The sequence below is a fragment of the Serinus canaria genome, chromosome 17 (assembly GCF_022539315.1).
Source record: "Serinus canaria isolate serCan28SL12 chromosome 17, serCan2020, whole genome shotgun sequence".
NCBI classification, from domain to species: domain Eukaryota; kingdom Metazoa; phylum Chordata; class Aves; order Passeriformes; family Fringillidae; genus Serinus; species Serinus canaria.
Window position 1 is genome coordinate 4,351,852 of NC_066330.1, and position 14,140 is coordinate 4,365,991.

The 14,140-nt window shown below is 43.6% G+C and overlaps 1 protein-coding gene across 2 annotated transcripts in view; it reads left to right on the forward strand.

Moving 5' to 3' along the window:
• Positions 1–14,140, forward strand: part of RAPGEF1 (Rap guanine nucleotide exchange factor 1) — an 84,144-nt gene that overhangs the window by 24,282 nt on the left and 45,722 nt on the right. For both annotated transcript variants that reach the window (XM_030232359.2, XM_030232360.2), the window contains exons 2-3: positions 7,086–7,225; positions 11,407–11,585. In XM_030232359.2, the coding sequence (XP_030088219.1) occupies positions 7,086–7,225; positions 11,407–11,585 (319 nt within the window). The remainder of the gene's footprint in view (positions 1–7,085; positions 7,226–11,406; positions 11,586–14,140) is intronic.

The window sequence follows — 14,140 nt, forward strand, 5'->3', positions numbered from 1 at the left end:
TTCAAAAAGAAATCTCAAAGCCAGCTTTGGTGTGCTGCAGGAAACTGAACTTGGGTAGCAGTTTTACTTCCTTAAATCTCTCCCTATTTGATTTATTTTAGCTTTTTGCCTTTTTATTTTCTTTTTTTCCTCCTGTAAATCGGTTGGGCAGCAATGGTGCAGTTTTCAGCAGGTAAAGGATCCTGGTTTATCTGCATACTGGGAGATTTCTCTATTCTGAAATACGAGGCAAAAAGAGGAGTAGAGGGGAATCTGGTCAGCTGCTCTGAACTTGCTGCTTGATGGTGTGCATCTTCCTTGCAACCTGAAGATTTGCTTCCAGATATGACAGTGGAAGAAAGAAAAGCTGTAGTCCTAATGCACCATAAAATTAAGGTTGTTGACTAACCCAGTCCTTTCAGTGCAGTTGGGAGACGTGGCTGAATTGATGAGTTACCCTCTCTGCCTTCCAATTCCCTTGCAAACACTGCGAGCTCTTTCCACGTGAGGTTGCTGCAGCTGGAGATCCCTCATTCATGGCTGCTTAGAAAGAAAAAAAAAAAAAATCAAAATAAAAATGTGCTCTCTGACAAATAAAAATGTTTTGCTTCCTCTGGAGGCCCCAGAGGGCGGCATAAAAATAATGAAGCCTGTGAGTCAGTGAGCATTGCCTGGCCAGCTGAGAGGGAACTGAGCCTCCCTTTTCCAGAGAAGTTTGTGTGCTGTCATTGCACATCATTAATGCTCACTGGTTTATGCTCATTCACTGTAATGTTGCCAGAAAAGAAAAAGGGCAGTCGGTCTTTCTGCTCCCAAAAGCTGACTGCTTCCAAGGTGACGTGATGTTAGAGGAAAAGTTTCTTTAGCACTCGAGAATGATTGTTTGATTCTCAGCTGCCCTTCCTCCATGGTTTTCCTCTAAAACCTGGCAGCTCTCCTAGCAATTGGATTCCCTGGAGAAGGACTTGGAGCAGCTTACAAACAACTCCACCTAAGGTACAAAGGTTAGGGTGGGCAAACTTCCTGATTGACACCGGACCCTCCCTTTTTTTTTTCCTCCTTTCCAGGTCCCCTACCAGGTCTTTTTTTGTTTCTGCTTTAATTCTCTTGCTTCAGTCTCTGGGAATAATGGCAAAGTTGAGGAAAGCAAACTTACAGAGCTGGGAGTAGTAGGTCTGAGGCTTTTGAGAACCCATGATGCAGCAGTGATGTGCTGATACATTTAAAAGGGATATTTTAATTCTGTTCTGTCGCATTCTGTCTTTTCTGTACTCAGGATCCCAGATCATCCTTTTGGGAACACACAGCATTGCACAAGTACTGCATATCAGCGTTTTTAGGCTTCTAAACATCCTCTGGAGAAAGAGGGTGTGAAAAGTAGCTGAAGACTGTTTGCAGTGTAATGGGAGAGCTAGCAACACACTGCAGGTGTGAAAGGGTGGAGAATTTGTCTGGGGTCCTCCTCATCTGAGTTTCTTCAACCCTACTTGAAGCCTCGTGCTTTTCTCCACCTTCATAGCTACACTTTGGCAGGCTCAGACATTTTGTCACAAGACAGGATTATTAAAATTTGTTTTTACAAGTGGCCTGGCAGTTGTTTTGTGTTGCACACAGCTCACTGGTGAGCATCACACTGTGCCTCCTGTGCCAGCTGTTCTGCAGAGGAACTCTGCTGTTCCTGCAAAGCCCAAAGGCTTGGATTTTCTGTCAGTCACTGATTCTAATATTTACATTACAGTAGGGCCCAAAAGCTTTAGGCAGGGCACAGTCTACAGATCTGTGAGCTTACAGCTATATAGTAGATACAGCCCTTGCCCTAAGGGTGGAAGGAATTTTTGGGAATTCTGGTAATATCCATATACAATCTGGGAAGACGTTTGCTTTGAAGAATATTTCATGATTATCGTGGTAAGCTCTCATGAGCCTGTCTGCCCATCCTGAATCACCTGTTTTCCTGTGTTTCTGAGAGCAGAATTGCATCCTGAGTAGCTCCAGAGCTTCTCACTGGGTGCTGCATGGCAGCACAGACATCCTCAGCAGAAAGGTCGTTTTGAACTCTGCCTCGTTATTTTTGCCTTTTGCTTCTGAACCCTTAAAGTCCCTGTCAGCTAGGGTTTAGCTGAAGCCTTGCAACTTGCCTTTTGTCTTCTCAAATGATGGAGCTGAGCCCAAGGGAACAAATGCCATTTTAATGGGCATCGTTGTGTAACTCATTACATAAGTCACTGCTGCCTTCAAAGGACTCGTGGCAAAAGTGGCAGGAGCAGTTGATTAAAAATGTGCACAATAGCTTCATTATGACATGGGGAGAGATGTCTGCTGTTATTTTTAATCTGATAGCTTTAAAATATGTGCATCCAGCAGAGACCTAAATGGCCTTTGAAAAAGGAACCATTTGTGGAATAAGATTTTTAGATTCCACTTCGTTCTTTCTAACAAGCTGCAAGAGTCAGGACAGGCTGGAAAATGAACTATAACCCTTTTTTTTTTTAAGTTTGTGTTCCCTCTGAAGCTGCAGGGTTTTGGTGTCTGAACACAGATGGAGGGTTTCACTTTTCAGGTGAAGGAAAGAAAAGGTACTGTATTCTGAAGTTTGTGGGGTTTTGATTAAAAATAAGTCTATTTTCAATTAGTTTTATATGAGCAAGCACTAGGCAGGTTGAGCAGCTTGTCCCAGCTGCTGGAGCCTCCCTACCATGGAATAGCAGTGACAGAAACAGGACCAGGAGGTGCAGAAGCAGGCAGGGCATTGTTTCCCATTTGGGAAGGCTCCCCTGTGCTGGTTACAGGAGGCTGGTGAGCAGGACCCAGCAGATGGAAACTCTGCTGTGACTGAGCTCTGCAAAAGGCTGAACTTCCACTTTGACTTTAAAGCAAATACTTTGCCACTGGCTTAGCTTGGTTGTGTGTGTTTTGACTTATCCTGGCCTTCATTTGAACCCAAGTGGAGAGTAACCATTTGACTATGGCAGAGGTGGATGTTCGGCTTTGACTTGCAGGCTTTCTCCTAAGCAGCCTTAGTTTTTTCTCCCACAAGCACATAAGCTGATTTATCTGCCTTCCCTTTTAATCCACTGTTGTTTTAAACCTGCAGTTCTTTCCTCACCAGGTTTGGCTTTCTGTTGGCAAACTGGCAGCAGCAATTGCTGGGAGCTTGGGGAGCTGGTGGGGAGTCAGGTGGCTCCTGGTAGCCATGGTCTCCTTAGCCATGGTCTGCCTGGCCCCAGGGCTGGAGGGACACTGAAAACCCCTCTGGCCACACCTGGCAGCAGGGCTGGTTGGAGCAGATGTGTCAGAGCAGCTCTGTGGTGGTGTGTGTGTGGTCAGACCCCAGACACGTGCCGGGGGAGACGAGCCTGGAGCTGAGCAGGGCCATGACTCAACAGCTGGAGCACGTTCAAGAGCAGGAGCCTCACTGACAGGGGATGGAATTAGCTGTGAAATGAGTGATACAGGGGAGCTTCCAGTCAGAAATCAAGAAACTCAGATCCATAATAAAGTCATTTTGAAAGGGTTTTTTTTCCAGTTGTGTGCAGCAGCAGAGGGCATCCAGACAGATGAAATATGAGGGGATGGAAAGTCAGTGGTTCCTTTGAGACTGAAACACTTTGATACAACTTTCTTCTTTCCCCCTTCCAGCTGAAATCACTTCATTGAGTTTATTACCCTGACTTTTCCCATTCACCTCACAAATATTTGGACATTTCATAGAAGTAAGTGTGGGGTACCCTCCTCCTGCACACCAGAGAGGAGAAAGCCAGTGCTGAGACTCCAGCTAAACACTGCTGGCTATTCATCAACGAGAGGCAAGGGTAATATGATAGAATAATTTCCAGTGGGCAAACTCCCAAGCTAATAACAACTCAATGCTGCATTAAGGGGTTTGGTTACTGTAGATAGGCAGGAAGGAGCAGAGAGACAGAAGTGGTTTGAGCCACTGCCATGGCTCTGTTTTCTGCCTCTGTGTATGTTATCAAATTATTTAACCTGTAAAGGCATGCTGTGCTGTTTGAACTTTTTAACAGGACAGATACACAGGACATGTAAGCTATTTCAATTAGGATTAGTATTTTAAAAAGTTACTTTTTCAAAGCAGACCAGAGCTGTGGTAATCAGTCTAGGAAGTCTTGCTCAGCTGTGCTCTTTGGAGGAGAGTTTCAGGCTTTGTCTGTAAAAGCTTAGGTCCCTTACACCTGTGAGCTGGAATCCCTTCCTGCTCAAGTGTCACTTCTCTTTTATACCACTTCATCCAGATTCATTACAGAGCAAATTCTGTTGATAATGCTTGAATGATGTATCAGCTTGCACACTGTAAAGCCCAGTGTGGCAAAAATTCTGTTGGCATTGACTGAACATAATCACAGGAGCTCCACAGCTTGATCCATGGGCAGGGGGAGAGGCCGAGGGCCTGCAGGGTGATGGAGATGCTGTACCAGAGTCACTGAGTCACCCTCTGCTCTGTTTAGACAAGTTGCTTCACCTCTGTGCCTGCTTCCCATCTGCAGAGTGAGGTTAAGGCCTGGCTGTTTAAGGATGAGAACGATGTGTTTGTAATGTGCTTGGAACAAGAAAAGTGCTATTTTAAGTGCTAAGTGTAATTGAGTGTGAGAGAATATTGGTTTGTGACTCATTTGTTTAACTGCAAATGCATCAGAAACTTGTGAGCAGATGAGAGCTGGAAAGTGCTTGGTGTAGACAGAAAGCCATGGCAGTAAAAAGCTGCATTAATTTGTGATCTTCAAAGCAGGACTTAGCAGGGCTGTTCAAACAATAACGTTTATTATTTTTGCAAATGTCAGCTGGTTTACTTCAGTACTATTTTAAGCAGTTCCTATTCTGCTCCAGCCACTTGCTTCTGTCCTTGCTCTGTGTGTCTGTCTCCCCTCAGAGTATGGCACACAAATGATTTGGTGTTTGGTGTGACCAAAGGATAAAAAGAACAAAGGAGCAGTGGTTGGCTGGTGGTGGTGGTGAAGAGGATGTGCTGTCAGCAGAAAAGGAACTTTCTCTGGTGGCATCTCCTTTTGGAGGTTCCTGACCACACAGACTCTTTGGTTCAGCCATTCATGTGCTCGCCCTATGAAAGTGGGTAGAGATGTCTGGTGGCAAGGAGAAAAGGAAATGTTAATATTTTGAAATCTTTCTCTCTTTCAAATATCTTGTCCCTGCAATGCAAAATTATCACCATAGGTGACCAAGGGTTTTGTAGGCACTGAGTGTTGTCTTACTGAAACCAGCAGTTTGGATCATCTCACTGCAGCCTGTGGAGGAGCCAGACACAATTTATTGCTGTCACCATTACTTCCCTGCAGATTAATTATTGTAATTGTTTGCCAGTTCTCAAAAAACTAATTCAGAGCCATGACTTTTCATGGCAAGCATGCATATGTGTGCAAATATGGAAATTCTCATATGGTGTATGGAATAAATACAAATGATTTTCTGGGGAGGAGCTCAAGAGTGTTATCACAGCAGCCAGGAACTCTCTTCAGTGGTGACCTTCAGCACCCTGTGGAGACAGAGAGGTTTTGAAGGTTTGGAGATCCTCTTGTGGATGTAAAGCACTGACGTAAATTGTTGCTAAGTTGGGGTGCCAGCTGCTGTAAGTGATTCTTCAGAGGCCAACTGATATGCCTGGATTTATCTGCAGTGGCCAAGGTTTTTAGTGCCTCCCTCCTCAGAGCACTAAACAGGACTTCAGGATCCAAAGAAAACCTGAGAAAACATTTACTCCTGTAAGTGGAGAGCAGCTCTGCAGCCAGACCAGATTAGGATGGGTGCTCACACAGCTTCCATTTGTAGGATGCCTGCAAAATTTCAGTCTGGAGGACAAACCTGCCAGAGTGCTGTGAGTGTGCTCAGAGGGTCAGAACATGCTGCCAGGAAACCAGGTTTAAAGGGAGCCAGGTGCCTTTCCTTGGGCTGTGGTTAGGTGGTTTCTGAGTAGCAGGAAGAGCCCTTGCTCTCTGGTATTTATTTGCTGGTGCTAGATTTGACTCAGCAGCCTTTGCTGTTTGCAGTCTGCATGCTAACGAGGTGCTGCAGTGCTGCATGCATGGGGCTGTCCTCTGGACTCATTACAGCCAGTGCAGTTAATGCTCAAATCATCTAAAAGAAAAATTAAACATACAGCAAAACTGTGTACTTTCCTTCATAATGTAGTTAGAGACAACTTGGGTAACTTCTGCTGAATTATCTGGGTCGCTAGAGAGCAACTCAGACCTTCATTTATTAAAGTGCTCTTTGCTCAAAATACTTTCTGAATTGCTCTCTACAAGGCAGCTTACTTTTATTTAGCTTCATGGTTAAACAGATAAAAAATGTATTTCAGCAGTAAGTCTGCATGTGGCATGATTGCAAACCTTTGAGACTTCTTTTAGGTATTCAAAAAACAATGAAAATATAGTTTTTAAAAGAGCTGAGCACTTCTGCAGTTCAGTTCCTTGAAGGATGCCCCAGTATCAAAGGGGTTCCTCTGCTTTTTCTGGTACACTGGAAGTGAAATCCACTGCAGATGACAAGGGCTGGCATTTTTGTTCAGATTATCCATGGGGCCACGTTCAAAATTGATGCTGCAGAGTGGGTGGAGATCCTGGGAAGGGCATGACCTGGGATTGCTGTCCATGCCTGAAGCAGCCAGGTCCCAGTACCAGGCAGAGCCCTGCCTGCACTGACCCACAGCCAAGGGCTCTGCTCTGCCAGAGGGCTGGGAACGAGTCACTTCATGCCCTTGACTCAGTTGCTCATCTGCCAAAGAGGCACGATGATTGCCTCCTTTGTAAAGTACTTCAGCACCTTCTGGAGAGAAGTGCTTTGAAGAGAGGTGTTTTCCCTCTTCCCTCCAAGGCACAGAGCAGTAGAAGTCCCACTGTCCCTGCCTCCAAGGGAAAGCAGGAAATGATGGTGATATTGTGGCTGAGGAAAGCAGGAAATTATGGTAGTGTTGTGGTTTGAAACATAATATGGAGCAGCAGTTAATTAATTTTCTTTATTGTGTTCCACTCAATAAATTTATGTGGTGCAAGTGTCTTCCAGATAATGCTGTAACACATCCCTGGTTTCATCGTATTTGCCTAATCCAGAAATGCTTTTCTGTGTCTTTCTAGATTCTGAGCGTTCCCATCTCTCCTCGTTCACCATGAAGTTGAAGGGCAAGTTTCATTCACCAAAAATAAAGAGAACACCCTCAAAGAAAGGAAAGCAAGCTGACCTGACAGTGAAAACACCAGAGAAGTCAGTGAACAAAGTAAGCAAAGGCCACATTCTGTTATCCTGATGGGTTCTTGCTTTCTGGTACTCAGTTTGTCATAATCTGGTGTGTGAATTTGTCCTCTGCATAATTCTGCAGCTCAGGGATCCTCAGGGTCATTTTATGGTTACCTATAAACAGCCCTGTGTAGTATTAAATCAAGACATGTGCTTCCCTTTGCAGAGCATGATGAGCATTTAAATATCTCATGATGAATCGTGGTGCATGGCCTGACACATCCTCCCCACATGCACACCCTGGGGCTTCTGCTTTCAGCTTCCAGAGAGCTGCCTGCTTTTGGGGTGTGATCCTTTGAAAAACCCCAGACCCAGACCCAGGCAAGCACATCCTTGAAGCTGCTCCAAAGATGTGCTCAATCTCTGGTGACAGCAGCAGGGAGAGTCACACAGAAGTGTTGGAGCAGCTGCTGATCCAGCACAACGTTCCTCAGACCAAATGTTCTCCAGGTCCTCCAAGAAATGAGGTCACAAACTGATCTGTGTTATCTCCTCTCCTGTTGTGACCTGATGATGTAGCTGGAGATTTTCTCTGTTGCAGTCAGTTTTCAAGCACAAATCCAAGCCAGAAGTTAAGAACAGTTGAGGTTGTTTAGGATAATTAAACATCATTCTCAGCTGTTAAAAATCTCATCCAGTGTTCAGTGCCAGACATGCAGAATTTTTCAGATTATCTCTGCTGGGAGTTGTTGGGGAGTTATTGAGAGCAGCCAGTAAGATAAAGTTTTGTTAGGCTGGGTGACTTGCTTAGCACCCAGAGGAGTCTCTGCAGCCTTCCTCTGCCTGTTCTGCCCCATCAGGTGGAAGATGATGAGGGTTTTTCCCCAGGCTGGAGGATTTTTCCCCAGGAGGCTGTGGAAATGCTTCCTAGGGAGCCAAACATCTTGCATTGCTGAGTGCTATTTAAAAATAAAACTAAAAAAGCCCCAAAACAACAGTGAGAGTACTCCTTGAAGGCTTTTCATTCCAATGATGTTTCAGGATGGTATCTTGAGATAATTTAGAGGCCTTCCTTTAAATTGATGTGTGACCACATGAAATACATTAGAAAATGAAGAGCCCTTTTCAAAATGTGGTCTATAGCAAATGCATGTTAATAATAGATGAAGTTTTTGCTTTTCTCTTTTTCCCCTAAAAACAGTGCAAGAGGATTTACTAATAAGCCATGCTGGACACTAAAATAATTTTTTATGTACAGATTGGGATTTTTTAATTGGAAAACAAAACACTCACAATATTTTTTATTGCTGTACATGATTATTTAAGCTACATTCATTTTTATACTGCGAAATATTGTTGATTTCTGGCTCATTCCTTACCTGTTTTGATAGCTACTGCCCAACTAATCAATTAGCTGGATGTAGTCAGCTCATTAGCTTTAGTGGAGGGAGTGGGGAAGAGGATGTGCCTGGATTGTTGCCAGGTTTTCTCACTGGAACTTAGACATCAGTTGACAAAAGGGAGATCTTCTGTCACAAGGCTCACTTGATAAACCAAATATCATCCTTTTCTCCCTCTTAAGTACTTAAGATGCTATTTTTGTGCTCTTGAAGTAGATAATCACTGTAGAGCAGAAATAGCAATACTAAAAATTAATGTAAAATCACGATGTGTAAGCTGAAGGATCTGCTCAGCTCATGCAAACATCATCATCTCCTGTCCCTCTTTATATCTGGATGGGGGCAACATTGGGGGTGTCCTTTCCAAAACCTCCTTTTGTCCCCTGAACTTTGTGATTCTTGTACTATTGTAGGAACAGGAGTGTCCTTCAGTGCTATATACAGACTTATGACAGGTTTTACACTGCCAAAATGTAAGGAAAAAAAGGATGATTCCAGCTTTTGTAATTGGGTGTATTCTGTACAGCTCACTGTGACCCTTTCTGGGTCAGCTGTGTCTCATACATGATGCATTTGCAATTTGATTATTAAGGGAAAATTTCTGAAATCATCCAAAAATATCTATATGTGTCAGGGAGGGATTTAGAGCAGATGCTGTTTTGCCTGAGTTGTAACTTTTTCCCATTTAATGCCCAAAAGAGAAATGGGTGGCTGCCCCATCCCTGGGAGTGTTCCAGGGCAGGTTGGACAGACTTGGGGCAGTCTGGTCTGGTGGAAGCTGTGGCAGGGGTGGAATGAGATGAGATTTAAGGTCCCTTCCAACCCAAACCATTCCATGGCTCTGTGCACATCTATGTATGATACTTTGGACCTTGGGAGAGGATTCATTACAAAGTGCTCCTGGGGAATGTCACCCAAAGGATTAGCAGGGGAAAAAAACCACAAAAAAAGAAGAAAAGAAAGGGCTGTGTCCCAGGCAGTGTCCGGTGGCTGGATTCACATCCCTTGGTGTGCTCAGCGGAAGGATTTGTGTTTCCAGTTGTCATTCTCAGCCCTGAACTCTGCCAGGCCCATCCCTTCTGTGCACCAGCAGAGTGTTTAAGCTATTAAGTCACAAGCCTTTCTACAGGAAACAGTTGTTGAATGAAACCCATAAACAGCCATGGGAGCAGGAACTGCAGTCTGCATTTTTTCACTTCTGTTTGAGAGCTTTGACTGCTGGACCATGGTTGTACTTACCCAGGGAATTTACAGACCCTCTGATCCCTAAAATGTGTGATCACTTCATATGAAGTGCAAAACCTTGGAAAAGGCTGAGGCTCTCCATAGATTAATGGTTGGACTCAGTGATCCTGGAGGTGATTTCCAACCTAAATGTTTTTAAGATTCTCTATCCTGGAATGAACTCTGCAGTGGTGAGGGCACATCCCTGCAGAATGGGAAATGCCATTTTTTATCCCAGTGAGTTGCCAGGATGCTCCTCATCAAGGGAGTTCAGGGCACTGTGGGCTGCAGATCAGAACTTGAGGTTCCTGGCAAGAAGTGCTGTCCAAAGGGGAAGCAGCAGCAGATTTTGGGCACTGCCCAGAGGAGATGGAAAATGACAGGGTGGTTTGCAGTTCTTGGATTGGGACTTAGACTTCTGAAGTTGGAGCTAGATGGAACTTGGGATTCTAACCCTTTTATGCAACTGGCCCAAATTACTAACCAGTGCTGCCTATAAATTGTTCTTCCTAAAACCTTTTGGGCTGCTGGTTTGATTTTGCAGAAAAGCAGCAGTTTAACAGCTGACAAGAATATGGGGAGCCCATAGGTCATTAATTCCTGAAGCTGAATTTACTGAGGAGATAATGGATGAAATCTGACTCTGCTAAGCTCTCTGCTCCTTTTCTAGCAGTGTTCAGTAGTCAATTTAAATCTCACTTAGAAACTACTTGTGGCATTAAAAGTCCTCCAGGCATATTGTTGTAAACTTTTAAAAAATATCCCTGTCCAGAATGCCATTGGGGTATCATGTATCACTTCTGAATTTCCTCCTCTTGTGTTTGTGGTGCCACAGAAATTAGTGACCACAACTCAGCTTTATTCCAATGAAATGTTCCCTTCTGCAACATTCATTCACTGATGCCAAAACTTAGCTTTTACACTTGGTCCTCATGGAAATTGTGTGAGTTCTCTTCTTCCAGCAGCATCACAAAATGATTTATGTTGGAGCTCATCAAAGTGGAGTTTATTTGGGTGTTTTCATGTATTTTACAAGGACATGTAGTAATTGTGCAAAGGATGTTGCCTTTAAAGTGACAGAGGGCAGGTTTAGGTTAGATATTATGAAGAAATTCTTCCCTGTGAGGGTGGTGAGGCCCTGGCACAGGTTGCCCAGGGCAATTTTGGCTGCCCCATCCCTGGAAGTGTCCCAGGCCAGGTTGGATGGGGCTTGGACAGCCTGGGATAGTGAAAGGTGAAAGGGGTGGAGATGGGCTTTAGGGTCCCTTCCAACCCAAACCATTGTCCCAGTTCAGGGTGAGGGTTTCAAAGCAATGTCCTTGATGCCATCAGTGGTGCTAATCTTAGCCTAAAACTGATCAAGATCAGCCTTCAGTTTGGAATGCAGGTAATTCTGAAGGTTAAAGTGGGGGTGTGATCTTGCACTGACTATTCCTTTGAAAGAGTAATAATGAAATTTAAAAGCATTTGTGGTAGAAAGGGGTTTTCTCCTCCTGGAACACACCTCAGTGTCACCAAACTGGGTTTGTCAAAGGAACCCTGCCCTTAAAAATACAGAAGTTTTAAGATATCTCTCCTTTTTTTCCCTCCTCTTCAGAATGTATCGTGGCTGGAGGAAAAGGAGAAGGAGGTGGTCAGTGCACTGCGCTACTTTAAGACCATTGTGGACAAAATGGCAATTGATAACAAAGTGTTGGAGATGCTGCCAGGCTCAGCCAGTAAAGTGCTGGAAGCCATCCTGCCCTTGGTGCAAACTGACCCACGAATCCAGCAAAGGTGAGTTTCCTTCTTGGATTTTGGGACCATGACAGACCAGGCTCCTGCTCTATCTGAGGAACCTCATGGCAGGAGAAGCTGATGAAGTGACTCCTGTTTCACTAATTATTTTCAGACATCATTTAAAAGCAAATCAGGCTGCTTTCAGAGTGGAGGAAGGGATGGTTCTTAGCATAAACTTGGAAATTCATTGTTTTCCAGGGGGAGATTCTCTTCAGATGCTATTCCTGTTTCTGCAGTCCATGGTGGAATCCTAAAAGCTAACAAATCCAATAGCTTCACCTGAAAAAGGAGTTTATCTTCAGAGTAATCCTTTTTTGTGCTCAGTTTATCCACCCTGATATTACAGAAGTCTGAGCCTGCACTCTTAACTGCTTTTTCTGGATTTTGCTGGATCAGATGCAGAAGTAAATAGATGTACTTCAGCAGATTAACCAGTCCAAGTTCATTTGTGCCTCACTCAACAGATTATTGTTCTGTGTTTTAACAGATTATGTGTATTACGTTTTTACCAGTTAGGCAGTGGGTTTGAAGCCAGGAAAGAAGGAGAAATTTGCCAAAGCCAAGCTCAGCATGGTTTATAAGAATTTGTGGTGTTGCCAAGCCACAGAGATATTGTTGGTGTTCATCCCATGGGTGCTGGAGCAATTGATTTCCAGAAAACAAACAAACATTGTTGAATAATACTGAAAGAGCAAAGTTAACACAGAGAAAAGCACAGAACTAAGCAGAGAAATGCAGGTGTTTGGTTCCTGAAATCCTGCCAGCTTTTGTGCTGTTCCTGTTTGTTTTCCCATTAAATATCTCCAAGTTTTTTTTTCTTTCAAGATGCTTATTTCAGTGCTGGCACAGGGAAGGTTTATAATGTAGTTGGGGTAGCACTGGGTGCCAAATACTTTGCAAACAGAGATGCTCAGTTGTGTTTGGCCCCAGTGCTGGGGCCAGGGCTGCTTGTGGCAAAAGGAAGGAGGAAATGGGTGAGTATCACACCTGGGGCTGGGACAGGTAAGATCCAGTTGAGGTTGGATCTGTTGAACCACAGTGAGCAAATCTGTTGAAATGGGAATGTCCTCTGCACAGTGGTAAGTCTCTCTTTCTGGAAACACTGTGCATTAAAGCACTGATCCCATGTCCATGCCCTGCCTTGCTTAGTCTCCCAAAAAACCCCAAAGGGGACCTGGTTTTATCCCTACCTGTGGCAGGACACAAAGGGGTGACTCTGATGGCAAGAAAAGCGAGCAAGACTTGTGTCAGTGACAAAGAAAGCCCTGCCATTATTGTTGGACTTCTTTTTGCTTTAGGGGAAGCATTTGCATCAAGGAAAAAAGTAATTAAATCTTGCACAAAATGGGCTTTCAATTACTGCCTCCTTAGAAGGAAGCAGACTGAAGATTAATGGCAAAGAAATCAAAGCCTTAGAAAGAGATGGGGGAGGGCCCTGTTTAGGAAATATCTCCTACCAAGCTAATTTCATTTGAAATGAGAACAAATGGCAAGCAACAAACCTTAAAAAAAACCCAAACAATAACCAAACAATCAAGTCCTTGCCATTGTTTGTATTCCCTGGTTGAAACTTGACAGTAGTTCTTCCCCCAGTCCTGCAAACCTCATTCACCTCAATAAACTCATTGGAGCTCGTGGGCTTGGTTCTTTTCTCACAGATAATGAAATTACTGGAGTTAAGCCAATGCAGAATGGATACCAGAGAGAAATGGGAAGATTTGGAACAACTTGTATCAGTAATGATTGCAAGATTACACCTTCTCTTATCTGTTTATGGTTTTGATGCAGTTTGAAATTGATTTAACGTGACAAAGAATTGCTGAAGTGTTGCCATCAGCAGTGCTGTTAACACACCTTGTTTAGTAATGAAGTCAGTGTTTTTAGAATGGCCAGGAAAATGCCTGGGAGCACTGTTGTTACAGTTAACTTTTATTTAAAGTTGTCATCCTTCCAAAATTTTTTTTTTTCCCCCTTCAGAACAATAGCTTCAATTCTGTTTCTCATTAAAAACAAAACAAAGCAACACCCTTCCTCTTTCAAACCTGAAATTCATTCAGTTCAGTTTCTCTAAAGTAATTTGAATTACATATTTTCAGGCATTATGAACAGTGAGGCAGTGATTTGTAAAGGAATGAATAGAGTCAGCTCTCAGTGGTCCAAGGTGGTTTTGGGGAGAGCTAATAAGGAAGAAGGATAATACTGAAATAACATAGCTTGAACTTAAATGTAGGGCTTGAATACTTATCTTTACCATTAAAGCATAGGATGGAGCTGTAAATTAAGATGGAAAGAATATTTTTTTAGCACTGCTATGTGAACTTGCATCCTAGATAATTCCTTCTGATACTTGGGAATGAGCTTTTGGTGGTTTGTACCTTCACACTGTCATCATTTGGTGCTAGAGGACAGGAGAGCAGCTCAGGCTGGAGGAGCAGCCTGAGCTTTGTCACCTGCTCAGCACAAATTCTGAGTGTCAGAGAGCAAAGCAGTGAAATGCACAGTGTGAAACTCGCTCTGCCAACATTTGATAACATCTCCAAAATTTCTTTTTG